Genomic DNA, 27,500 nt, shown 5'->3' with positions numbered 1-27,500 from the left:
TGATCACTCAAAAAGTAATATAACTTAGAAAAGATCACTAACCCCTCTCCACCCCTCCATCTTTCTCTTGTTCAGGAAAGAGAGGAGCAAAGGGAGACCGAGGAAATTCTGGCAAACCACATCCTGGCCAGCCAGGACCCCCTGGAATACCAGGTGTGGCACCACATGCACTCTCCTAACACACACACACACACACACACACACACACACACACACACACACACACACACACACACACACACACACACACACACACACTTAGAAGGAAGTGACCTTCCTCTACACACCTATCCAGTTATTAAAAAGGTGTACCAACTTACCTGAGGAAGTTACAGTGTAAAACTTAAACTCTCTTCAAAGGAATGTAGTAAATTAAAAGGCTATCTCTTCCTCTCTCTCCTCCTCTACCTCCTCAGGTCCTCCTGGTATTGACGGTGTGGCTCGAAACGGTAAGCCTGGTGAGCGAGGCCCCCAGGGCTCGGCAGGAGAGGCTGGTCGTCCCGGTAAGGCGGGCCCCACTGGTCTTCCAGGGTTCTGTGAGGCTGCAGCCTGCCTAGCTGCCTCTGCCTACACCTCCCCCAGACTACAGGACTCCGCCAGGGTCAAGGGCCCCGGAGTCTAACCTATGACCTCTCCATCAAGAGCCCCACAACACCAGGAGGGAGAGAGAGAGACAGACAGAAGAGAGAGAGGAGGGATAGAGGAGAGAGAAAGAGAGAGACCACTCTCCTTCATTGGATACCATTGAGAGCGAGAAGTGAGGGCAATACGATCGTGAGTGATGTTGTCCCCTGACCCCTAAACTGACGACCTTCAGTTCTACTGTTTAGAGACTCTGTTTGCAACACATACCACGCCCACCCACTTTAAATCACCATGATGACAGCCACTCACAGCCAATTACACCCCTCTGAATTTATCATCTCTGGTCAAGGATTGGTGGATGTAAATGTCTGTCACGTCCAACTGCCCCACCCCCACCACAGAGGGAGAGAGAGTGAGAGAGAGACGTAGTGACATCTGAATATCATATCCAGTGACATCATTGATGATGTCATCATCAGCCGTAACCCCTGGACTGGGAGGAGCAGAGATATACATTGAGTCCAATGATTGGTGTTTTTGTTTTGTACCGTGGTCACTTTAAATTGTATTGATTTATATCTGAAATATTAATATTTAAATATATGTTTTGAAGCAAATAATGCAAGCATATGCCCACCTCCACTCCCCACCAAACAAGAAGTGCCGTACAAGTGTACACAAAGGTACCAATAAAATATTCAAATCAAAATCCACACTCCACACTCGTACCTTTGGAAGATGTATTGCTAAACCTGTCACCTGTATGCTTGAGTGAAATAGTGAAACCCCCTTTTTTTGCCTCACATGTACAGTGCCACCCCCGTCTACTTTCGCCTCATTTAGAAACAAATGATTTCCGTAGATTTGATCTCTTCCTGTAGTTGCCTGGCAACAGCATATCCTGATGGGCACTCCCATCTATCTCCCATAATTCAGTGCTGTAAATCTTTGTAAATGTGTGTTGATTTTATGTAGAGAAAAAAAAGAGGATGGGTTAGAATATGAACCGACCAAAACAACCCCTGTGTTAATGAACCTAATCAGCAATAAAGTTTAAAAGTTCAAATGACTGCTTTTCCAAACAGAACAGTTACACAAATCAATATTTATATGCCACTGTCAACTAACTTCCATGGAGTCAATCAATGTCAACATTCTAACAACAAACAGGACTGATTCTTTTCATTAACAGAAGCGATTCTATTTGGTGTTCTTTATATGATTCATCTGTAAACACTTAGGTTAGATTTTTTTCCCTGGTTGTTCAGGTCAACCAATTCCAAACCAATAAAGAAGGACATTTTGTAAAAACCTGAATGTTCTTCTCTCATGTGGGAACTGTTGGAGCTCTGAAAAGAAACGATTGTACAAAAATGACATGGCCTTTATTCCATTGTGCTTAGAGACGGGTTAATGGATGGAGTCTAGACTTTCTCTGTCTGTGTGCCACACTCCAGTCTAGTCATTGCTGGTGATGCACCCTTTAAATTGGTTGCCAACTGTTTTCCAAGAAAATATGAAAAGGTGAGATTTAAGTGCTGCATAACTGCATGTAGTTTACTGCCTAGACTACAGGATAATGACATTCACTATTGTAGGGCTAGGTATTCTGGGTATAAAGCCTATACCATTTAGAGTGTCCCCAAACACCCAGTTCAGTTTCTGGCTTTCTTTAGTAGTATTTCTGCTGAATCCTCTGCAGTTTATCCTGCCCTATCCTTCTCTGTGTAATACAACGTCATGCTCTCAAAGCTGCAGAAGTTAAGCTTCTGTGAAGGGCTTACCTGAAAATTTTTCCACTCGGACTCATTCACATAGTAGTATGAGTCTTACAGGTGGCTTGGAGTTTATACAAAAGCCGCTCTAGCACTCTGCTTACTTGAAAAGCTACAACATTTAATTGGAGCGCTAGTTAACGTTTTGTACCTAGTGTGCTTTCACTCAGAGAACAAAGAAAAGGCATTCCAATAAAAGTCATCGATGGTAAGTATGGTAAAACGGAGTCACATTTTATACTTTGATGTGTAAAGTGTGTTAATCAACAACAACATCCTGACCAGACCACGTCTGCTTAAAACATTTTATTATCTTTTTCTAAAAGGTTTTCATTAAAAAAAAATCTCTTTATAAAAAGTGATGCCAACATAAAACACACAACAGATACACTGAGAGTAGCAGGAGAACAGTGGTGCCGTTTCAACAAGATGTTTATGAAAGCTAGGACTGAAGAGGGGAGAACTATGGGGGTGCTTTGTTCAGTATAACTAGGGTCAGTCAGTAGGTTTTCCTGACCAGGAACTACTATGGACAGGTCAAAATATCAGGAAAACCTCATGGCCCTTCCAATAACAACTCAGAACATCCATATGAATCTTAATATGGTGACAAATCCCTTACACAGCTAGTGGTTACTGACACCCTGGCCTGTAGTGTATAGATGACAGGTAAAACTGCAAACATTCAAAATAACACAACATACAAGGCAGGAGACATACAAGTTGTCCTCAGTAATGGATTACGACGAGAAGCTGATTGGCACAGTGATGCCAGCGAAGGATTGGGTGAAGTTGCTAAACAGCCTCTCCTATGAAAATTCTGCCTGTTTCTCTTAGAGGTCATAAAGCACTATTTCCGTTAAGCATGGCAAAATGACGGTAACTTGCCCAAAATCCCCAGGTTTTCCAGAAATCCTGGTTGGAGGATTCCGAATGTTCTGCTTATCCCCGCCCTCTTCCAAACAAGGATTTCTGAAAACCCTGGGAATTTTTACAACCCTATTTCAGTTACAGTAACCAGTCGTGTGCTGGAAGAGCAAATGATCCCTTTACAGTTGATCTGTTATTTCAGTTACAGTAACCAGTGGTGTGCTGGAAGAGCAAATGATCCCTTTACAGTTGATCTGTTATTTCAGTTACAGTAACCAGTGGTGTGCTGGAAGAGCAAATGATCCCTTTACAGTTGATCTGTTATTTCAATTACAGTAACCAGTGGTGTGCTGGAAGAGCAAATGATCCCTTTACAGTTGATCTGTTATTTCAGTTACCGTAACCAGTGGTGTGCTGGACGAGAAGAAAATATCCCTTTACAGTTGATCTGTTGTCAAAAATAAGCTTGATGATGTAAGAGACTTGTTGATAAATTGCTACAGAACTAGAATTTAATTTTTTTTGCCAGTTTTGAGGCAGTTTTGAAAATGATGTCATGTACTTTATACAAAGGCAAGCATGAAAATATCTTCCAAAGCATAATTATACCATCAAATCCAATTTACTTTCACATAAAAAGCTAATTTCTCTCCAATTTTTTATGAACAAATAACTCCACTTTGAAAGCTTATAAAATCCACACTCGTAGTGGATTCCTGACAGTTGACCATAGCGAAAACATGGTTAGCCATATTGACGCCAAATCCAAAAGGTATAAAAAGCTATTACATATAAATAGAAATATGTACAAAACAGGCACTCTTGGGAGGTGTACATTATGTTCTTCTCACACAAACAGGGAAGAGAAGGTGAGAACCTCTAATAAGGCCATGATTTGAGGATATAGCGTACAGATCTGTTAAAGCATCAGGTATCATTCAAGTGATGGAGTATATTCAAGCATAGAAATCAAACGAAATGTACAAAGAGATAGAACGATGAGAATGGGAATTTGAAATGGGAGTGCCATGTCAGTTCTATTAATGTTGTTTCTATGGCTAGACAGAAGCTAGATCGAAGCAGAATATCACAAGGTAGCTGCCTAATACTCCCAATGGGCACGTTTTATAATCAGAATGAAGATGAGGATGATCGTGAAGATGAGGAAGAATTTGCAGGTCATTTTTCAGGCTGGATATGCTCTTGTTGTTATTGTCAAAATAAACATGTCTAACATATAGAAAGAGCTGGCAGCTAAAGTTGGGAAAATATATGAAAGAGAGGAGAGCACAGCATCCAAATATCTCCTTTATTGAAGCCACTTCAGCCAGTACTAAGGCTTCAGTTAGAGGAAGGTCCTACACATATATATTTTCTACACAGGCGGTGAGGACAGCTAACTGGCAAACCCTTTGATGAATTAGGGATGTGTCCTCCACACCAACTATTGGTGCTTCAGTATTCATTTGTTCTCCTGGGATGATTTCTGTTGATCGGACGGTAGCTCTGGTCTTCTGTTTGATCTGTTCTCTCTTCTCCCCTCCTCTCCTTTCTCTAGTGCCTTCTGGTCTTTGGGTTGGTTTCTTCTATCTCTCAATCTCTCTCCTCCTCTCCTCTTCAATACTTTCTCTCTAGTAGGGGCCCTTGATGGGAGGGCCCTTAGGGTTCCACTCTATTGGTTGGCTCATACAGTCAGAGGGGTTACACCGGCCCTCCCTGCCCTTCTGACCCGGCTGTCCAGGGGTTCCTGAGACTCCAGGGATCCCCTGCTGACCCACGGGGCCACTGGGGCCCATCTTACCATAACCTGGGGGGCCTGGAACACCTGAGAGTAAGAGAATTGATGAAGGGACAGAGGGCATCATTGAAGCACTTGATACAAATGAATCATTATAAAAGAGCAGTTGCAATTTAAATATATAACTTATTAAATGTAAATTATTTCGACAGGCTGAAGTTGGTGTTACCTGGTGCTCCTGGGGGTCCACTGTCACCCATCTCCCCTACACCCTTGTCACCTTTCTCTCCCTTTAGACCTCGTGGACCTGCAGACACGACAGAGGACATTACTTGAGAGAGTAACTAACCTTTATGTCAAGTCAATTACGCTAAGTTGACATCACTTGTCATAACTGTTTATGGTCTCCTATGACTTTATCATGACCATGGTATTTAACCTGTTATGGATAGGGGGCAGTATTTTCACGGCCAGATAAAAAACGTACCAGATTTAATCTGTTTATTACTCCTGCCCAGAAACTAGAATATGCATATAATTGTTTGATTTGGATAGAAAACACCCTAAAGTTTCTAAAACTGTTTGAATGGTGTCTGTGAGTATAACAGAACTCATATGGCAGGCCAAAACCTGAGAAGATTCCAAACAGGAAGTGCCCTCTCTGACCATTTCTTGGCCTTCTTTATTCTCTTTATAGAAAACAGAGGATCTCTGCTGTAACGTGACACTTTCTAAGGCTCCCATAGGCTCTCAGAAGGCGCCAGAACGTTGAATGATGACTTTGCAGTCCATGGCTGAAAAACAGTAGCGCATTTGGATAGTGGTCGATCTGAGAACAATGAGACGGGTGCGCGCGTGCACGTGAAGAGTCCATTTTAGATTTTCAGTCTTTGAACGAAAACAACGACTCCCGGTTGGAATATTATCGCTATTTTACGAGAAAAATCGCATAAAAATTGATTTTAAACAGCGTTTGACATGCTTCGAAGTACGGTAATGGAATATTTAGATTTTTTTTGTCACGATACGCGTCCGCGCGTCACCCTTCGGATAGTGTCTTGAACGCACGAACAAAACGCCGCTATTTGGATATAACTATGGATTATTTGGAACCAAACCAACATTTGTTGTTGAAGTAGAAGTCCTGGGAGTGCATTCTGACGAAGAACAGCAAAGGTAATCCAATTTTTCTTATAGTAAATCTGAGTTTAGTGAGCACCAAACTTGGTGGGTGTCAAAATAGCTAGCCTGTGATGGCCGGGCTATCTACTCAGAATATTGCAAAATGTGCTTTCACCGAAAAGCTATTTTAAAATCGGTAAATTCACCGGAAGTGTTCGGTGGGAATGCTAGTTCTGAACGTCACATGCTAATGTAAAAAGCTGTTTTTTGATATAAATATGAACTTGATTGAACAAAACATGCATGTATTGTATAACATAATGTCCTAGGAGTGTCATATGTTTGAAAAATTGAAGTTTTGGGATTTTCGAGGAGTTTGTATTTCGCGCCACGCCCCATCATTGGATATTGGAGCAGGTGTTCCGCTAGCGGAGCGTCTAGATGTAAGTTAAGCCTTATGATAAAATAATCAAAAGCATGAATGAAACGTGTCTAGACTCACCCTGTGGTCCCAAGGGTCCATGGCGGCCCTCTCTACCTATCTGTCCTGGCTGACCTGGGGCTCCTGGAGTCCCATCTCTGCCTGGGTTACCATCCTTCCCTGGGGGTCCAGGACGACCGGGAGATGACTCCTCTTGTGGCTGCGGCATACGAGACATGAAGTAGGCCATCCTCTCTGTAGGGGAAAAGATACAGTACAATCATAGATGATAAACCTAATCAATAAACAAGTTCCCATTCTCTCATGCAGCTCAGTTAGGAAGGACAGACAGATCTTTGCCGTGTCTGGGTGATAAATACAAAAGAAAAGAAGAGGAGGTTCTCACCATCAAAGATCTTGATGACCTGCTGGCGAATGAAGTCCTTGATGTTGTCATAGTTGACCACAGGCTGTGGAGAGATATAGAAGGATATACAGTATGAAAGAGAACCTAACTACTGCACAAATAATACATGAATCATCTCTTCTCATAGCTAAAAACCGTGTTGGGTCTTTTGAGTTTTAGTCTGTTGACCAAACATTGTGGAAAAAACAAGAACATGACAAGTAATCAATTCATAATCAATGCAATTCATCACAGTAACTAAGGTCTCACATCGTTGCCTGGTATTCCTGGAGGTCCGGGGGACCCTGAAGTGCCTGGTGAGCCTGGGGTGCCCCTCTCTCCCCTGGGTCCCACTTGGCCCATCATTGGGGCATCAGCCTTGGAGGAGTACCCACCTCCGCCAGGGGGTCCCGGGCGACCTCGCTCCCCTGGTGCGCCTCTCTGACCTGGGGTACCTGCTTCACCCTGAGAGAGAGAGAGAGAGGGGGAGAGAGAGATAGAGATAGGTAAGAGATGAGAGGTATTCACTGAGAAGCACTGTTGGACCACTGACAACAGATTTTAATATTGAAGGTTGAAAAGATGAATCAACTCCTGCACACTGACACCCATGTTCCTTCAACAATCCAACTGCTAACTGTTTCAACCTATACAGTCCTGTCATACCCTTGAAGGAGAGTCCAGTCAACAAGGGGACAGTGTCTACTTTAGATTGTAACAGTCCTACCCTGCATTTAGTGTATTCCTCACTTACCTCCTCCCAAATGGCACCCTATTCCCTATATTGTGCACTAAATTTGACCAGGGCCCATAGGGAATAGGGTGCCATTTGGGAGGCATCCACAGTCTCCCTGTGTCAGTAAATGCACTCTGTAAGTACCCTACACACTATATTGTAAACAGCATCAGACTGACATCTGTGATGGATGTGGAACAAAGCAGGCATTTATGAAGGGCTAATGTTTACACATCACCACTGGACACTGGACCCCAACGATGACAGAAGAGAGAGAAGAAGGAGAAGAGAGGAGAGCTCCTCTGTAATTTGTACTACTACAGCTAAAAGCCCTGACAATACCTTCCTGTCACAATGACAAATCGCCTCATCTCATGTAGCGCCCGCAGTTAATAGCATTATCCAGGGGACAGAGAATAACTCTATTGGTAACTACTGTATCTAGTGTATAGGGCTATGTAGTATGGGGTATTGCCAGGGAAAGTAGGGTATTTGAGGTGAATGTAGAAAATGGAGGATGATGCCAAAAGGGGTCAGTCAAATGAAGGGGCCCAGGGCTCTGTGGTCAAAAGTAGTGCACTATATAGGGAATAGGATGCAATTTGGGGCATAATACATGTCTGGGTTAGGGAGTCTGCTGAATGAGCCAAAACCAAAGGAGTGTGTGCACAACCACGCCCCTGCCAACACTACAGCCCTCAGCCATTGGACTACACTACCCATAATCCTTTATGGAGGCCATATCTGAGGTAACCAGTGGTTTAATAGCGTGGCTGCTGGTGGTAATTTGTCTTTGCCGACAAACACACACACACACACTCTCACACACACACACACACACACACTGGAGAGCAGTGACGCTTACCTTTTGACCACATTGTCCATTGTCTCCTGGCAGACCAGGTGATCCCTGAGAACAGGAGATGATCAGTGAGAGAACAAGTTTGTAAATATAATACAGCTACATTCATGTTTCTGTCATCATGACAAACACCACATCAGAAGGGTTACTCACGTCTTTACCCGCAGCTCCATCACTGCCTGGTTCTCCCTGAGACCGAGGAAGGAGAGAAAACAGTGATTAAGGTTCAACTCGTCCCCATGCTACCAACAAGGAACAAGGAAATGCATATCTATCATCTTCTATATGTATCTTGTTGAAACCAATAGGATTGTGTGTACTGACCATCATTCCTGGATGACCGGGGGGTCCAGCAGGGCCAACCATCCCTGGTAGCCCTCTGTCTGCAGCCTGGCCTTTCTCCCCCTTTATACCCTAGAGAGAGAGAGTGAAAGATAGATAGATAGAGAGAGAGCGAGAGAGATACAGACAGACAGAGTGAGAGAAAGAGAGAATGAGTGAGAGAGAAAGAGAGAGAATGAGGGAGAGAGAATGAGAGAGAGAGAGAGAGAGAGAGAGAGAATGAGGGAGAGAGAATGAGAGGAGAGAGAGAGAGAGAGAGAGAGAGAGAGAGAGAGAGAGAATGAGAGAGAGAGAAAGAGAGAGAATGAGAGAGAGAGAGAGAGAGAATGAGGGAGAGAGAAAGAGAGAGAGAAAGAGAGAGAGAGAAAGAGAAAGAGAGAGAGAAAGAAAGAGAGGGAAAGAATGAGAGGGAAAGAATGAGAAAGAGGGAGAGAGAGAGATAGAGAGAAGAGAAAAACAACAGAGAACGAGTCATGACTAACCTTGCCTGAGACATAACTCTGACATAACACAACGCTAACACGGAATTTAATCATGCAGATAATCCAGGGTTTGATGCAGATGGTTTGATAACCGTCTGGTTTGATAACCGTTCCTTCTACATTAGAAAATACATATTGATGATGATAATATTTCTTCTCACCACTCCTGCTGGGCCTGCCGGTCCTGGGGGCCCCGCTGCTCCTGCAGATCCCTACCAAAAAAAACATAACCTGGTAGCTACATTTTCACACACACAAACCTTATTAACAGACACACTCTATACAACCACATAAACCAAGAGTCATATAGGTGAAAGGTTAAAGGTCATGTACTCACAAGCTGTCCTGGGGGACCGGGTCGACCCTGAGGCCCTGGGGCTCCGGCGTCACCCTGAAAAAGTTAAAGGTCGTTTCAATGTGACTCAACACACAGTCATAATTCATTGGCACAGTGACAACATCATCATTCATTTCATATGAACATCATTCAAACATCAAACAACATGAATTGAGCAGGTGCATGAAACGTTTGGTTTGACTCACTTCAAGTCCTGGTCTACCAGCTGTCCCCGGTGGGCCTACAGGTCCAGCATCACCCTGAAGAGAGGAGGAAGATGGAGAGGAAGAGAGAAATGGAGAGCATGGGGGAAAAGAGGGGTGAGGGAGTACCCAGCATCCATAACAACGGGCTAATAATCTGTATTGGTATACTGTACGATAGCAGACATCAAACAGACGCACTGAAGAGAGTAGGGTGTGTGTGGTTGACTCACCTTCTGTCCAGGGAAGCCAACATGTCCATGCTTCCCTTTGAAACCCTGAGAGCAGATAGATCAACAATAAACACAACAAACATCAAATCCAAATCAAATCAACACAGTGAAATGCTTACTTACGAGCCCCTAACCAACAATGCAGTTTAAAAAATACGAATAAGAATAAGAAATAAAAGTAACAAGTAATTAAAGAGCGGCAGTAAAATAACAATAGCGAGACTATATACAGGGGGGGTACCGGTACAGAGTCAGTGTGCTGGGGGAACCGGTTAGTTGAGGTAATATGTACATGAAGGTAGAGTTATTAAAGTGACTATGCATAGATGATAACAACAGAGAGTAGCAGCAGTGTAAAAGGAGGTGGGGGGGGGGGCAATGCAAATAGTCTAGGTAGCCATTTGATTAGGTGTTCAGGAGTCTTATGGATTGGGGGTAGAAGCTGTTTAGAAGCCTCTTGGACCTAGACTTGGTGCTCCGGTACTGCTTGCCGTGCGGTAGCAGAGAGAACAGTCTATGACTAGGGTGGCTGGAGTCTTTGACACTTTTTGAGCCTTCCTCTCAATCACAGCTTTCAACACAACACATATCACATCTCGATCACAGCTTTCAACACCACACACATCTCGATCAAAGCTTTCAACACCACACACATCACATGCACAGCTTTCAACACCACACACATCACAGCTTTCAACACCACACACATCACATCACATGCACAGCTTTCAACACCACACACATCACATCACATCACATGCACAGCTTTCAACACAACACACATCACAGCTTTCAACACAACACACATCACATCACAGCTTTCAACACCACACACATCACAGCTTTCAACACCACACACATCACAGCTTTCAACACCACACACATCACAGCTTTCAACACCACACACATCACAGCTTTCAACACCACATCACATCACATGCACAGCTTTCAACACCACACACATCACAGCTTTCAACACCACACACATCACATCACAGCTTTCAACACCACACACATCACAGCTTTCAACACCACACACATCACAGCTTTCAACACCACACACATCACAGCTTTCAACACCACACACATCACAGCTTTCAACATAACACACATCACAGCTTTCAACACCACACACATCACATCACATCACAGCTTTCAACACCACACACATCACATCACATCACATGCACAGCTTTCAACACAACACACATCACATGCACAGCTTTCAACACAACACACACACACAGCATTCAACACATCTCACACACAGCTTCCAACACAACACACATCACATGCACAGCTTTCAACACAACACACACACACAGCATTCAACACATCTCACACACAGCTTCCAACACAACACACATCACAGCTCGATCACAGCATTCAACACAACACACATCACATTTCACACAGCTTTCAAAACAACACATCACATCTCACACACAGCTTTCAAAATTGATCACTTTGAAATCTCACATTGATTTGAGCACCTGCACTGTCAACACCCACACACAGAAACACTGAGTTATCACAGAACGTAGAATGATTGACAAAGGCCTGCTTCTCTTCCTTATACGCTGTTTTGAACTGAGCCAGTTTAGATCACCTTTTTAACTAGGCAAAAAGTAATGAGGTCTATCTAGTATACCAAACAGAGAACATTGTGGAAAACAGAGCAGAAACCAATAACATGGGCAGCTGATTGGCACATACAGTAAGACCAGGGACATACATACACATACTGGTATGTGAGGTGAGATCAGTGGGTGACGTTTGATGGATTTCTACATTCACATTTGAGTCATTTAGCTGACACTCTTATCCAGAGCGACTTACAGTAGTAAGTACAGACATTTTAATATCATAGATGATCAGATACAAGGAACCTGCTTTGTATGGGCACACCGTGAAAGTGGTGTGATGTCACAGCAGTGATGTCTGTCTAAGGATATGAGACAAGGTCCTGCTTTGTATGGGCACAGGACCTTGTGAAGATGCTGGAGTAAATAGGTACAAAAGTACCTATATCCACAGTAAAATGAGTCCTATATCGACATAACCTGAAAGGCCGCTAAGCAAGGAAGAAGCCACTGCTCTAAAACCACCATAAAAAAGCCAGAATATGGTTTGCAACTGCACATGGGGACAAAGATCGTACTTTTTGGAGAAATGTCCTCTGGTCTGATGAAACAAAAATAGAACTGTTTGGCCATAATGACCATCGTTATGTTTGGAGGATAAAGGGGGAGGCTTGCAAGCCGAAGAACACCATTCCAACCGTGAAGCACAGGGGTGGCAGCATCATGTTGTGGGGGTGCTTTGCTGCAGGAGGGACTGGTGCACTTCACAAAATAGATGGCATCATGAGGTAGGAAAATTATGTGGATATATTGAAGCAACATCTCAAGACATCAGTCAGGAAGTTAAAGCTTGATTGCAAATGGGTCTTCCAAATGGACAATGACCCCAAGCATACTTCCAAAGTTGTAGCAAAATGGCTTAAGGGCGACAAAGTCAAGGTATTGGAGTGGCCATCACAAAGCCCTGACCTCAATCCTATAGGAAATTTGTGGGCAGAACTGAAAAAGCGTGTGCGAGCAAGGAGGCCTACAAACTTGACTCAGTTGCACCAGCTCTGTCAGGAGGAATGGGCTAAAATTCATCCAACTTATTGTGGGAAACTTGTGGAAGGCTACCCGAATGTTTGACCTAAGTTAAACAATTTAAAGGCAATGCTACCAAATACTAATTGAGTGTATGTAAACTTCTGACCCACTGGGAATGTGATGAAAGAAAAAAAAACAGAAATAAATCACTACTATTATTCTAACATTTGACACTATTAAAATAAAGTGGTGAACCTAACTGACCTAAGACAGGGAATTTTTACAAGGATTAAATGTCAGGAATTGTGAAAAACTAAGTTTAAATGCATTTGGCTAAGGTGTATGTAACCTTCTGACTTCAACTGTATGTAGGGGTCATGTAAAGGTGAAAAGGCACTCACCGGGATTCCTCTGGGTCCTACCGTCCCTGGAATCCCTGGCTCACCCTGAGAGAGTGAGAGAGAGAGAGAAAAGAGAGGAAGGGGGAGGTGGGGCAAAGAGGAGAGGTCAATTCAAGTCATCCTACTTAACTACTTACATCAACTAACAATAATATCTACTACCTCTTACCCTCATTCCTGGTTTCCCATCTTTACCGTCCAATCCCTCAAATCCAGGAGGTCCCTTTGGGGGCACACACACACACACACACACACACACACACACACACACACACACACACACACACACACACACACACACACACACACACGCAGAGAGGGAAGAGAATTCTTTAAACTCATTGTTTGTGAAAAAAAGAAAATCACACTATATCTTGTAATAATGCACACAGACACACTCACCTGCCTGCCAGGAGACCCAGAAGAACCTGGAGGTCCAGACGAGCCCTGCGGACCTTGTGCTCCATCATTACCCTGAAAGAGAGAGCGAGGAAGAGACAGAGACAGAGAAAGACAGAGAGAGAGAGAGAAAGACAGAGAGAGAGAGAGGGAGATACACATTACTAATATCCTCACTATTACTAAGTAGAAACAGATATAGGAAACAGAACAAAACGTAGTATGATAAGCTGCTCTACCTTGTCAGCCTTGGGTCCAGGTGGTCCTTCTCTTCCTTGTTTCCCAGGGGGACCAGGGGGGCCCTACAAAGTTCAAATGTACCTTACAGTCATCATTGTTAGTTGACCACACAACAGTTGACCACAACCTTCTTCCAGTTGCTACGGTCACATGCCAATAGATATTTAACTAACTGAGTCATAAAGTAGACTTGACTCTACTCACCGGTGTGCCTGGGAATCCTGGTTGCCCTTGGGAGCCCTAAAAAAGGTTGGAGGGATCACATCAGTATGTGTGTGTGTGTGAGTGTTGAGAGTATATTTTTTGAACACACCATTTGAAATGTATATTTAAAATGCATATTGCATTGTACTATACCTGATCTCCCTTCGGTCCATCGGAACCTGCCAGTCCAGCCTCTCCTTTGGGTCCCTTTGGACCAACAGACAGCAATATTTTAACATGGACAGAGACTTGAACCAAAACCTTGAAAGCAGAACATTCTCCAGAGGATATGAAGTCATGAAGATCAGGGATATGGATGAGGTTATGTGCAAGCCGTAAAGAGGGTGAAGGATGAGTTTATGGATGATACGTTATAGGGACGAGGGATAAATATGTGGGGATGAGGTTATGGATGATAGGTTATAGAGGCGAGGGATAAAAAGGATGAGGTTATGGATGATAAATTACAGGGATGAGGGATTAAGAAGTGGGGATGAGGTTATGGATGATAGGTTATAGAGGCGAGGGATAAAGGGGATGAGGTTATGGATGATAAGTTATAGGGATGAGGAATAAAGGGGATGAGGTTATGGATGATAAGTTATAGGGGCGAGGAATAAAGGGGATGAGGTTACAGATGATAAATTATAGGGGCGAGGAATAAAGGGGATGAGGTTACAGATGATAAATTATAGGGACGAGGAATAAAGGGGATGAGGTTACAGATGATAAATTATAGGGGCGAGGAATAAAGGGGATGAGGTTATGGATTATAAATTATAGGGGCGAAGGATAAATGGGATGAGGTTATGGATGATAAGTTATAGGGGCGAGGGAAAAAAGGGATGGATGATAAGTTATAGGGATGAGGAATAAAGGGGATGAGGTTATGGATGATAAGTTATAGGGGCGAGGGATAAAGGGATGGATGATAAGTTATAGGGATGAGGAATAAAGGGGATGAGGTTATGGATGATAAGTTATAGGGGCGAGGGATAAAGGGGATGAGGTTACGGACCGCTACTCCAGCCTTTCCCTGGTATCCTGGGTTGCCTGGTGGACCCTGTAGGAGAGAGGACTGGGTTAGGACACTATCTCACACTCACTGTAGTAATAAAATAGAAGCCAACAAATGCATAGTTATCTACTCACTATCTGACATGTCAACTGCTACAGATAGTCTGTTAAAACACCATATGTTTCTTAGACTATCCAAATTAGGTGAAACCCCCATCACATATAAAGTGTTTAACGACTGTGTTTGTTCATGTTTACCGATTCTCCCTTCGTTCCCGCACCGCCTGGTGTCCCTCTCTCGCCCTTCAGGCCCTGTCAATCAATCAGTCAGTCAGTCAATCAATATGTTCAATATATTCATTAATATTCGTATAAATGTGACGAAACAGGAAGTTGATGTATCTTACAGGAAGCCCAGGTGGTCCCATAGAACCTGGGTATCCATTAGTCCCTGGAGGGCCCTGAGAGACACCATAAAGATGCATAAATAATGTATCTAATCAAACTTGATCTAACATGTATTGATGAGGGTAGCCATGACTCACCGTTTCACCCTTCACACCTGGTGGTCCTGCTGTTCCTCTCTCACCCTGCTGACCCTGGAGAGGAGAGAGGATGGACGGAGAGAGGGAGAGAGGTGATGAGAGAGGGAGAGAGGTGATGAGAGAGGGAGAGAGGTGATGAGAGAGGGAGAGAGGTGATGAGAGAGGGAGAAAGGTGATGAGAGAGGGAGAAAGGTGAGGAGAGAGGGAGAAAGGTGAGGAGAGAGGGAGAAAGGTGAGGAGAGGAGGGACGGAGCGAGGGAGAGGTGAGGAGAGGAGCGAGGGAGAGGTGAGAGGTGAAGAGGGAGGACAGAAGATTAGAGAGGGAAGGAAAGATGAGGAGAGGGAACAAAGACAGAAGTGAAGAAATGAGAAAAGAAACAGATCACAAAAGAAAGGCGAAATGAGGACTATAAGTTCAGAATGAGAGCCACAGTATCTGTATCATCATCTAAGCAATGTAGTTACATATACCCATATTCCCTGGGAGAGAGGAAAAGTAGAACACTAAATGAAATCTCTATTCCGACTTACAAACACTGCAGAGGTAGAAAGCATTACCCTGGCCTACACACACACACACACACACACACACACACACACACACACACACACACTCCAAGGACAAGACCAGTCAATACAGTATGAGGTAGACAGTGAAGTCTTCTTTCCATTTCTAATGTTCCACTGAGAACTTCTAAATGTGACTTTCACTCTTGTTCTGTGACCTGCTGCTCTCTCTATGAGGATTCAATGCAGGCGATGTAGTTCCATGACCAAACCATACTGATACCCTCAGAGTCAGCAACCCTCTCCCCAAACCAGCCAGAGGACTCATTCATTATGGAGTGATTTTCATAATGCAGTCAATGTATTTCAGACGACGGCTCTCTGCATTACCCTCTCTCTCTAGTTATCCTTCTTCTCTCACTTTCTGTCCCCATTTCTATCTTCCTTACCCCTCTCTGTCTCCATATCTGTTCCCTCTCTCTCTCCCCTCTAATATACAAGACTACTGACAGCGTAAAGCTATTCAAATCCCTGTTATTGATTCAGTTCAATGTCTTATCAATGTAGCCGAGTTTCATTACGATGAAAAATGTTTCTCAGCTGCTACTATTCAATCAGAGAAAATTATACAAAGCGGAGTGCAGAAGAGACGCGCGCGCGCGCACACACACACACACACCCACACACACACACACACACACACACACACACACACACACACCCACACACACACACACACACACCTGGAATTACCGCTGCTTAACGTTTCAAAATGGATTCCATGCTGGGCTCGCACCGTTCAACCATTACTGACTTCCATTCGCTAAAACAATGGAATGATATAAGGGGGGTTTGGCGGGTTCTCTGCATGGCACTACCACTCTCCATCTCTTAGACAGGGGAAATAATTGAACAACTGGTGAGACAATAGAATGGTTTCCTCATCTGAAATAACTTTCATTAAAGAGCTGGAAGAGCCAAATCACTATGAGCAGCCCCTCCTGCTGATTTAAAGAGATTCAACACTCGTGCATAGTGTTGATGGAGTTTCAAAGTATGAAATTATCCTTGAAATAGAAGACAGCTGTGTGTGCTGACAATTTACACTGACGATGGCCTGAGGCCGGAATGATTGTGTTTTGTTTTCACCTTTCATTTATGTACTGCTTTTTTGGGGCACCAAGATGTTCTAAACATTTTTATTTGATTTATTCCTTTTCAGAACAGTTCTCCTCTCTTCCAGTTTAAAAGCATAAGAAAGATGAGACAAACACACACACACACACAGAGTATAGTACAGTATATAAATGTAGTAAACTCACAGTAAGTCCAGATGAGCCTTGAGGACCAGGAAAACCAGGAGGACCCTGTAGAGAAACAGGCAATGATGCAACTAAAACAACTGTTCTAAGCTCAGCATTGTAAACAGCAACACTGACCCTTAGCCTGTTACGGTACTACTCCAATCGGCTGAAGGGATACTCATGGATATGGTGGAAATTGGCAGTATAGACGAGTTGGCTGACAACTTCACCAAAATGATAAGCGTGCATCGATGAGGCCGTGTGGCGTTAGGATTCTGAACGGTCAGATAGCTAGCTACAATGACAAGAAGCTGCCATGTGGGGAATCGTAGGTAGCTCGTTGTGAAGCTGCCATGTGGGGAATCGTAGGTAGCTCGTTGTGAAGCTGCCATGTGGAGAATCGTAGGTAGCTCGTTGTGAAGCTGCCATGTGGGGAATCGTAGGTAGCTCGTTGTGAAGCTGCCATATGTGGAATCGTAGGTAGATCGTTGTGAAGCTGCCATGTGGGGAATCGTAGGTAGCTCGTTGTATCTTGTTAATGATACTGTCTTTTTTTTTTAGGTGTTTTGACTGATGTCACGTCTATGCTAATATGGCTAAAATTCACTAGCTAGCTAACCAACAACTAACAATGTATTTGAGAGACAAGTTCAAATTTGTGTAAATCTATGTATGTTTTCAATAAACATTTGGAGACTATATATAGTTTACAGGTTTTCAACAATCTAAGCCAACTCTGTCTGTTTAGCCGCAACACATCTATCTCTACTCTCCTCCCTTCTCCAAAAGTGTGCACACTTCCTGTTATTGATTTAAACGCGTTGGATTGGTGTAATCATTGGCTGGAGGGAGTTTCCACAATTGGTAAATCCACGATGGGAAGTGCAAACTTTGAGAGAAGGTTGGATATTTGGGAAGCAGCCTGATTTAATTCAAGGCCTATGTAGTTCTAAGACCTACCACTAGAGTGGTCTCTGACCTCACATTTCAAGAATCAACATGAAGTCGCTTTACTCTGCATGATCCTTCACTGATGAAGCTTTATAAGAAACACAGGCCACGTAAACACGATGGCCATGGTCCAACACTAGAAACGCAGCCTTCCAGGAAGTATGCACTGATCTAACACAGTGGGATAGGTGAAAGCAAGGCGGCAAATAGGCTACATAGTCATGTTCAGTTCGGTGATTCCTTCCAGAAAATGAAGAAAGACACATTTTCAAGTAGTGGAACATGGCCCAAAAAATGACATGGAATAAGTACTAGTGACAGAAATGTAGCCTTTAGGGAGTGTACATGCAGCACAGAAAGAGAGATGCTTCACAAATAAACGTTGCCATTCCAGTGTAACAGTCACTGTATAAACAGAAGAACATCTGTGGTCAATTAAAATTCAGTAAAGCACAAAGTCAGTAGGAGAGTCATTAGAGGAAGAAGAAACCAGTCAAGACAGAACAAGAGCTCAGAAAGTCTGCTTTGGGACAGGAGTTTTTCCTGATCTAGTACGGTATGGTCAGGTAAAACTCCTGCCTCTAGCTATGATAGACAACCCTGTTCTCCTTACAGACACCATGCTTTGACTCTGTTGTGCTGGCTTATAATGTCTCTATATAGCCTTATGAAGTGTTATAATGCCTTAAAATCTCTGGTTTTGAGCTCACCATATTTCCTGGTACTCCAGCCTGTCCCCTTTGCCCCTGAGGACCCTGGGAAATGTAGGCAGAAAGCCACTTCCTGTTAGAGATTCAACACGCAACTTGCTATATTTCACCACACTCACAAACAAACACACACACAAACAAACACACACACACACACACTTACCGTCTCTCCCCTTATTCCAGGTGATCCTGGTGTTCCTGGGTGGCCTGGTGTTCCTGGTCCGGAGCAGCCTCCATTAGCTCCATCGGTGTTGGTGGTGGTCTACATAGAAAAGAAGATAAATAAATCTATGAATCAGTGTGTGTGTGGTGTGCGTGCGTGCGTGTGAATGTGTGTGCGTGTTGTGTGTGACTGTGAGTGTGAGAGTTCGATAGTTAAAGACTGTGGACGTACAGGCGCCTGTGCAGCCTCCTCACTCTGCAGCCTTTGGTTTAGGAAACACTGTAACAAACACAAAGAGGTCGTAGGTCAGAACTATGACTCTGCCTAGGCAAAGCTTCAGATAAGTTGGGTCAAAATCAGAACCAAAACTGACAGTGTTATTGATTCTTATGATTCATGAATCAATGCAGAATCATGTAAATCATGTAGATTTATTGTGTTTTTGACTGTACGTTTGTCTATCCCATGTGTTGTTGTTTTTGTCGCACTGCTTTACTTTATCTTGGCCAGGTCACAGTTGTAAATGAGAACTTGTTCTCAACTGGCCTACCTGGTTAAATAAAGGTGAAATAAATAAATAAATACAATGAACCCAGAAGAATAATGTAGATTCATGAACCCAGAAGAATCAATTAGAATTTCCATGATTCTACAGTCTCATTCTGACCAGCCAACAATATATTTGCCCCCCTAACCACCTCACCCATGCACCCCTCACCACTCTCCCCCATGCCCTCCACCAATACACCCCTCACCCCCAGCCTCTCACCCTCTCACAGCCGTCGGAAGCATTGCCTATGCCAGTCTTGCCCTCGTCTCCTTTCTCTCCCTTGGTGCCCGCCATGCCTGGTACCCCTGGCAAGCCCTTGGAGCAGTCCTCACACACCTTCTGCAGCAGAGGACACACACACTTTGATGACATGAAGTGTGTGAGCTCAATGTACACTGCATGGACACAGTTCATGCATGTTTGTGTTATGTATAATCACATCAGTACAGCTCATGCATATAAATCCAAGAGCAGTACTAGAGAACTATATTTCCCAGAGTGCACCTCTCTACCCCTGTCTTACCTTTCCATCTCCTTGACTGGGGTCCTCATCCTGAGGCAGCCTCAGATGCTGAGGAAGGGCAGGGGGGGTGAGAGGGGGAGAGGAGAGTAAAATGTAAAGGAGAGGGAGGGGGGAAAAAGGCTCCAAGTAGATGTTGCCCTTGGAAACTGATCAAAAATCAGTTTATCCTACACAACTCCTAGCCTTAACCACTAGGGAGCTGCCAATGTAAAACTGATCTTAGATCAGCATCTAGGGGCAACTTCATCCTTCTACAGTAAAATGTTGAAATGCAATTACAATTTATAAGTACAGTTGACTTCTGCACATTGGATGCAGTGCAAATGGTGTTGAACTGCAGTACAGTCCAAATTTAATGAACGATCCATTCTGAAGTCCCAAATAGCACTCAATTCCCTGTGTAGTGTATTACTTTTGGCCAGAGTCACATAGGCCACTAGAGGGAATAGGGTGCCATTTAAGATTTGCCCAAGGAGACACAAAACATTCAAAATCACAAGGTTTTGCAAGTCTTTCAAAACACGTTGGTATTCAAATCCAGGCATTTATTGGGATCATTGTTGGGAGTTTGAAAGTTGATTGATTTACCTGCATGGGTGGTCTGAAACATTCTTACCACTCCAATCACACCAGGAAACCCACTCACAGTACAATACTGCCACATTTGAGCAGTGGGGCCCTTCGTACAGTGAGAGAACCTGTGAATTGCACTTAGCCTGGTTTCAAAATCTGTTGGCTTTGTTCAAACGGTTGTTATTAGCCAGAAGAGCTCATTTGAGCTAGCATGATGCAGCTCATTAGGTGTGTTAAACTCAGGCTGTGTGCATTAACAGGATGTCTCAGAGAGAAGAATCATTATATGTCAATGATATTTACTTTACACTTTCAATATACTCCTATTTAAATATCCTTTACTTTTGCTAAATTGTTATTTTATCCTTTTTAAATGGATTCATTTGTATTCAACAAACCCGTCTGTTAAATTATGTTTCTAATAATGTTTTGTGGTTTTAAGGATATGTTTTTATTAGCTAAGATTAAGATAAGAGTGAATTAAGAATTTATCTAAGAATGAAACGTTTTAATAGTCTGTTTTAGGCATTTAAATCCATTGACATATAACATGCAGGCAGGGCCATGGGGCTAGAGAGGAGCTGGTGGGTCAGTATGTCTGTCTACTGATGTTAGGACTGAACCACTTAGTGAGTGTGTATAATGTGAGCGTGTGTGTGTGTGTGTGTGTGTGTGTGTGTGTGTGTGTGTGTGAGTTTGTGAAGCCAAGTTTCCACTGTGGCTAGATTGATTATTGTGGGGAGGGTGTGTGTGTGTGTTTGTGTGTGTGTGTATGTGGCAGGGGGCTGAGCTGGATGCCAGCTATATGGAAAATAGACCTCATAGTGCAGTCCTCTCAACAGCAGATCTACAGGCTCTTACTGTACTGAGCATAACAAGGCTGAACAACAGAGTACAGCAAAGCTCTTCGACTCAAACTAATGGCTGCACTCACATACTCACACATTCACACACTGCATTTATGAAACTACACCAACAATGTGTGTGTGTGTGTGTGTACGTGCATGCTTTTGAGGCACAAATCAATGGTAAAAGTCTTTCTGAAATGCAGAAAGTGCATTTCAACACTAAAAGTGTTTGAGCTGAGTGCGTTCATTGTTCTAGCTGCCACTAAGTCGTGGTGTGTCTACTGTATAGTTATGTCCAAAGTCTAGAGATCCTCAATGAACTTCTGCCAGAGTGCTCCACTCACAACACAGACCTACAACCCAACCAGGCTCCTCCCTCCTTGCACCGTCCAATCACAAAGCTGCAGCACTCATCTAGCCCCGCCTCCTCTGTCTGGCATGGATTGGGGTCAAATCCATTTCAATTTAGACAATTCAGCTAATGAATTCCAATTATTGAATCAGAAAGTGTCATTGGTATTCATTGATATTGTTTTTCACAATTCTGGAATTTGATTTTCAAATCACTTTCCGATGTGTCTGAATTGGAATGGAAGTGACTCCAACCCTTCTGTCTTATTACTTACAGTTCTCCCAGGCAGACCCGGCTGCCCTGGTACCCCGTCGTTGCCAGGGTTACCCTGAAAGAAGGAACTGAGATTCAACTGGTTTTAGCCTATCACAGGCTTGCTACATCCCTCTCCACCAATGGTCAGGGGGGGTTACACGTTCGAGGTTGTAGGAACAACCAATCACCCGTGTTCTCCCTTTCCTGGTTTATGTTCAGACTCTTTTGGTTGTCTAGTTTTTAAAGCACTATTTAAATTCATTTAAATAGTTTGATTCATGTTTGGTTTAAATTGTTTGATTATTTTGTAAATAAAAAAAAACACAACACCAGATTGAATAGCATGCAGGGATCACTATGCAAGAGGTCAAACAATATATCTGTTTTAACTGCTTTGATTTGAACAGGATATTTGTGTGCAAATTTGATTGATGCACACAAAATTGTTCAGTGCTTGATGAACACATGAACATCATATTCAGACAAATCAATCTATTTTCTTACACAGTGAACTCAGCCTGGTCTTCATGAACCAATGTTACATCTTCGTTTACCATTAACCTGTTTTAAATGTGTAAAATGTTGTTGAGAATTAGTTTAGATTTAACATTTCCCACAAAATCTGAGGAAATATTCTCCTAAAACTTTATTTGAAGGTTTTTAATTCATAATAATTGTACTAATGCTAAAATAACTATTTAATTATGTATAAGGAGTTTATAACCAAACCTTCAAATGAAGTGTCATCAATATTCCCAACAATCCCAATGTATCATATGTTGATAGAAATAGTTAACATTCCCAAAGCTTCCCACAAGAGTTAGTGAATGTTTAAAGCAGGGCTATGACTTAACAAAGACTCCCATTAATATATATATTTACAGCCCACAAGGTTAACAATAGCATAGAGCTTCACTACATGAATACGGTTGACTTTAAATGTTACTGTATTTATGCAATAGTTCTTTATGTACTTGCATATTTACTTTTACTATTGTGTAACATGTTTACATTAAGAATTTAAGATTAATGAAATAATTTGCTATTTTAATTCTCCATTAATTTGCATTTAGAGTTGCATTAGCCACAACCTCAAGCTGCCCAAGCTAGAACCCCAATGTTCAAGCCAAACTTGAAAAGGAAATGAGTGACATGGAAGGTGGAATAGAAAAGAGTTAGCAGGAGGAGAGAAACATAGTATGGAGGAAGATGAAGAACAAGAGTGAGAACAATGGAGTGGCGAACAGAAGAGAGAGAGAAAGAGAGAAAGGAAACAGAGAGGCAGGGACAGAAGAATGAGAGAGATAAAGAGAGAGAGAGAGAGAGAGAGAGAGAGCGAGAGAGAGAGAGAGAGAGAGGAAGCAAAAGGGAGAGAGAGAAAGAGCGAAAGAGAGAGAGAGAGAGGAACAGAAGAGTGTGTGAGAGAGACAGCGAGAGAGAGAGATACATGCTCTGCTCATACCTACCGCTCACATCTACCGTGAAAACAACAACACAAGACACTATGGAACACAAAGCTGCCTTTGGCCTAAAGAGCAGGTACCCAGACTTCATCAAAGAAATTGGAAATACAGACATTGTCATATTTCAAGAAACATGGTATAAAGGAGACGGACCCACTAGTTGCCCTCTAGGTTACAGAGAGCTGGTAGTCCGATCTACCAAACTACCAGGTGTGAAACAGGTAAGAGACTCAAGGGGTATGCTAATTTGGTATAGAGCAGACCTAACCCACTCCATTAAATTTGTCATAACAGGAACATTTTACATTTGGCTAGAAATTACTAAGGAAATGATCTCAACAGAGAAAAATGTCCTCATGTGTGCTACATAGAGTTGAAGTCGGAAGTTTACATACACCTTAGCCAAATACATTTAAACTCAGTTTTTCACAATTCCTGACATTTAATCCTAGGCATCATTCAACGTTTTGCCGCCTTCTGAGAGCCTATGGGAGCCGTAGGAAGTGTCACGTTACAGCAGAGATCCTCAGTTTTCAATAAAGAGAGTGTAGAAGGCCAAGGAATGGTCAGAGAGGGCACTTCCTGTAAGGAATCTTCTCAGGTTTTTGCCTGCCATATGAGTTCTGTTATGTTCACAGACACCATTCAAACAGTTTTAGAAACTTTAGGGTATTTTCTATCAAAATCAAACAATTATATGCATATTCTAGTTTCTGGGCAGTAGCAATAACCAGATTAAATCGTGTAATTATTTTATCCGGCTGTGCAAATACTGCCCCCTACCCTAGAGAGGTTAAATTCTACAACCACCTAAAAGGAAGCGATTCCCAAACCTTCCAAAGCAAAGCCATCACCTACAAGACATGATCCTGGAGAAGAGTCCCCTTAAACAAGCTGGTCCTGGGGCTCTGTTCACAAACACAAACAGACCCCACAGAGCCCCAGGACAGCAACACAATTAGAACCAACCATATCACACATTAGAAAGAATTTACAATAAAAACAGAGCGAACTAGAATGCTATTTGTCCCTAAACAGAGAGTACACAGCGGCAGAATACCTGACCACTGTGACTGACCCAACATTAAGGAAATATTTGACTATGTACAGACTCAGTGAGCATAGCCTTGCTATTGAGAAAGGCCTCCGAAGACCTGGTTCTCAAGAGAAGACAGGCTATGTGCACACTGCCCACAAAATGAGGTGGAAACAGAGCTGCACTTCCTAACCTCCTGCCAAATGTATGACCATATTAAAGACACATATTTCCCTCAGATTACACAGACCTACAAAGAATTAGAAAACCAACCCAATTTTGATAAACTCCCATATCTACTGGGTGAAATACCACAGTGTGCCATCACAGCAGCAATATTTGTAACCTGTTGCCACAAGAAAAGGGCGACCAGTGAAGAACAAACACCATTGTAAATCCAACCTATATTTATGTTTATTTATTTTCCGTTTTGTACTTGAACTATTTGCACATCGTTGCAACACTGTATATAGACATAATAAATGTCTTCATTCTTTTGGAATGTCTACTGTTCATTTTCTATTGTTACTTCACTTTTGTTTATTATCTAGTTCACTTGCTTTGGCAATGTAAACATGTGTTTCCCATGCCAATAAAGCCCTTAAATTGAAATTTAATTGAGAGAGAAGAGCGAGAGTGATAGAACAGCCAAGGTACATTCATGTTGATGAATGCCATTTGAGAGGTTAAAGATGTACAGAGATAAAGAGGAACGGGTAAGGAAGGAGTACCCCTGCTGTACCCCTTGCTTGTGTGTTGTAAAGGGTTAAGTGACATGACCTCACCACCCTGCTCCCCCTCTCTCCTACCTGGGGTCCTGTGATGCCGATGAAGCCCTGTGGCCCAGGAGGACCAGGAGGACCTGGTGGTCCCGGAGGCCCCTGGAACACACACACACACACACACACACACACACACACACACACACACACACACACACTTACACACACACACACACACACACACACACACACACACACACACACACACACTGAGCGAACCACACAGCATTGACAGGCACCATTTGTAGCCTAATTGTTCCAACAACAAACACATATTCAGTTGATATTCAGTCAAATGACACAAGAGAAAACCAAGAGGCAGACATGGCTAGTAGATGACAGAGAGATCAGACCTGCCACGTGTTTCCTCCCAGAGTTCCTGGTGCTCCCTGCAAGGCAAGAGTAGTCAAATTCAGAGCACATCATCAGCAGATCATATGTGTTCATGAACAAACACTGACACCCTGCAGTGAAAAAAGAATCCTGCAGATGAGCTCAAAACCAGTTAAAAGAGAGCTGGGTGTGTGTGTGTGTGTGTGTGTATGTGTGAGTGAGTGTGTCCCCTGCAGAGAGATAACTACCCTGAAGTTGAACTTAAAACAAGTTTTAGATGACCACGTTGTGGCATGTGTGTGTGTACTGTATGCGTGGATCTGTGTGTGCGTGTGTGCATGTTGACCTAGCCATACTCACCGGTCCACCTGTTCCTGTGTATGGAGAGCTGATACAGTTACAGTCTCCAGGTTCACCCTGAAAACACAGACCTCTCATAGATCACACAGAGAAGCGTGGCGTGTATTCATAGATGCCATGGGAAGACAGGCTTCTCCCCCAAAAATTGACCAACAAAAAACAATATATAAAATAAATGTATCTTTCGAAAATCAAAATAATTTATTTTGACTTTCTGTGATTCATAATTTTCCTTCAGTTAGCAAGAGGCTGAATGTATCTCACTGGAGAAAGCATCTGAGCAAGCGAAACAGAGCCCCTCTGTCTCAGTATGTGTACCCCATCTATCTGATGCTGTCTGATCAAAAAGAGTATGACATTGTTGCCGCCCGTAGCATTGAATGCAAGGGAAGCCAGCGAGCACTTGGACTCCCTTGATAAAAAAAGGTTAAATAATAGCTAATCAGTGTTGAGCTAAACTGAGTGAGTGTCAAGGGAAGACAGTTTGGATTTGTCTCCACATTAACCACATCAAAAGCAAAATATAATTTACAGAAAATAAGTATATTGTTGAATCTCATTGGGTTGTTTCCTCCAGTGGCTAGCTAGCCAAAATTGCCCCTTTCCTAAATTAGCCACTAGGGATTTGGACTTGGTTTTACCAAATTCTCTGTACTGGCCAATGACTATACCTGTGATTCTGATCCAATCATAAATTCATACATTGTGCCCCTGATCTGAGAGGATGGAAGTTCAGCATGTAGCTAGATGTAAGATAATGTTAACTAGCTGGCTAATCATTGCCCATGAATGGAAGTTAGGCTAGCGAGCAAGCATTTTAGCCAGGTAGCCTAGCACAACAAAAACTAACAGCGTGTACTGTATGACAGAGTACTAGAGCGTTTTGCCAACATGAAAGACAGGAGGATGGCATTGGCTTTTCTCTACAAGTAGGGTGAGCCACATCCTATTTAGCTCACGTTTATTAGACTAAATTGTCTTTGGCATCTTTTACTTGTCATTGTATTACACTAAGCATAGGTTATTTGATGATGTTGAAGATGAAATGGTGCTGGACTAGCGGAAACAGCTCCTGTTTTCTTTGTGACTTCCGGTAACTCTCTGTGGTTCTAAATCAATAGTTGTTTAGTATTCTGAAAATGTCGGAAACATTAATAACTTGCTTGACCATGCTGTAGGTCATGTAACTGTTTGTTAGAGGCAATATGTTTTGTGGACTTCACAGGACAGATGTTGCTCTCCAGTTTTGTGATGAAACAAAGT

At 42.9% G+C, this 27,500-nt stretch overlaps 2 protein-coding genes across 2 annotated transcripts in view; one reads left to right on the top strand and one right to left on the bottom strand.

The window, feature by feature from the left end:
* LOC115173931 (collagen alpha-2(IX) chain) overlaps positions 1-1,902 on the top strand; it is a 20,072-nt gene extending 18,170 nt beyond the window's left edge. The window contains exons 31-32 of the mRNA XM_029732448.1: positions 76-153; positions 417-1,902. Of these exons, the coding sequence (XP_029588308.1) occupies positions 76-153; positions 417-622 (284 nt within the window). The 3' untranslated portion in view covers positions 623-1,902. The remainder of the gene's footprint in view (positions 1-75; positions 154-416) is intronic.
* Positions 1,903-2,651: 749 nt separating this feature from the next.
* Positions 2,652-27,500, bottom strand: part of LOC115173237 (collagen alpha-1(XVI) chain) — a 37,847-nt gene continuing 12,998 nt past the window's right edge. The window contains exons 13-44 of the mRNA XM_029731154.1: positions 26,238-26,294; positions 25,898-25,933; positions 25,572-25,643; positions 22,283-22,336; positions 20,236-20,283; positions 19,932-20,051; positions 19,394-19,441; positions 19,163-19,261; positions 19,000-19,044; positions 17,357-17,401; positions 15,528-15,581; positions 15,390-15,443; positions 15,241-15,294; positions 14,984-15,028; positions 14,119-14,172; positions 13,966-14,001; positions 13,761-13,823; positions 13,525-13,596; positions 13,292-13,345; positions 13,123-13,167; positions 10,113-10,157; positions 9,883-9,936; positions 9,677-9,730; positions 9,501-9,551; positions 8,840-8,929; positions 8,669-8,704; positions 8,519-8,563; positions 7,188-7,382; positions 6,918-6,981; positions 6,593-6,766; positions 5,198-5,275; positions 2,652-5,055 (exon numbers count right to left, since the gene is read on the bottom strand). Of these exons, the coding sequence (XP_029587014.1) occupies positions 4,862-5,055; positions 5,198-5,275; positions 6,593-6,766; positions 6,918-6,981; positions 7,188-7,382; positions 8,519-8,563; positions 8,669-8,704; positions 8,840-8,929; positions 9,501-9,551; positions 9,677-9,730; positions 9,883-9,936; positions 10,113-10,157; positions 13,123-13,167; positions 13,292-13,345; positions 13,525-13,596; positions 13,761-13,823; positions 13,966-14,001; positions 14,119-14,172; positions 14,984-15,028; positions 15,241-15,294; positions 15,390-15,443; positions 15,528-15,581; positions 17,357-17,401; positions 19,000-19,044; positions 19,163-19,261; positions 19,394-19,441; positions 19,932-20,051; positions 20,236-20,283; positions 22,283-22,336; positions 25,572-25,643; positions 25,898-25,933; positions 26,238-26,294 (2,235 nt within the window). The 3' untranslated portion in view covers positions 2,652-4,861. The remainder of the gene's footprint in view (positions 5,056-5,197; positions 5,276-6,592; positions 6,767-6,917; positions 6,982-7,187; positions 7,383-8,518; positions 8,564-8,668; positions 8,705-8,839; positions 8,930-9,500; positions 9,552-9,676; positions 9,731-9,882; positions 9,937-10,112; positions 10,158-13,122; positions 13,168-13,291; positions 13,346-13,524; positions 13,597-13,760; positions 13,824-13,965; positions 14,002-14,118; positions 14,173-14,983; positions 15,029-15,240; positions 15,295-15,389; positions 15,444-15,527; positions 15,582-17,356; positions 17,402-18,999; positions 19,045-19,162; positions 19,262-19,393; positions 19,442-19,931; positions 20,052-20,235; positions 20,284-22,282; positions 22,337-25,571; positions 25,644-25,897; positions 25,934-26,237; positions 26,295-27,500) is intronic.

This window comes from Salmo trutta, chromosome 34 (assembly GCF_901001165.1).
Source record: "Salmo trutta chromosome 34, fSalTru1.1, whole genome shotgun sequence".
Lineage (NCBI taxonomy): Eukaryota > Metazoa > Chordata > Actinopteri > Salmoniformes > Salmonidae > Salmo > Salmo trutta.
This window is presented reverse-complemented; position numbering and strand designations above follow the sequence as displayed.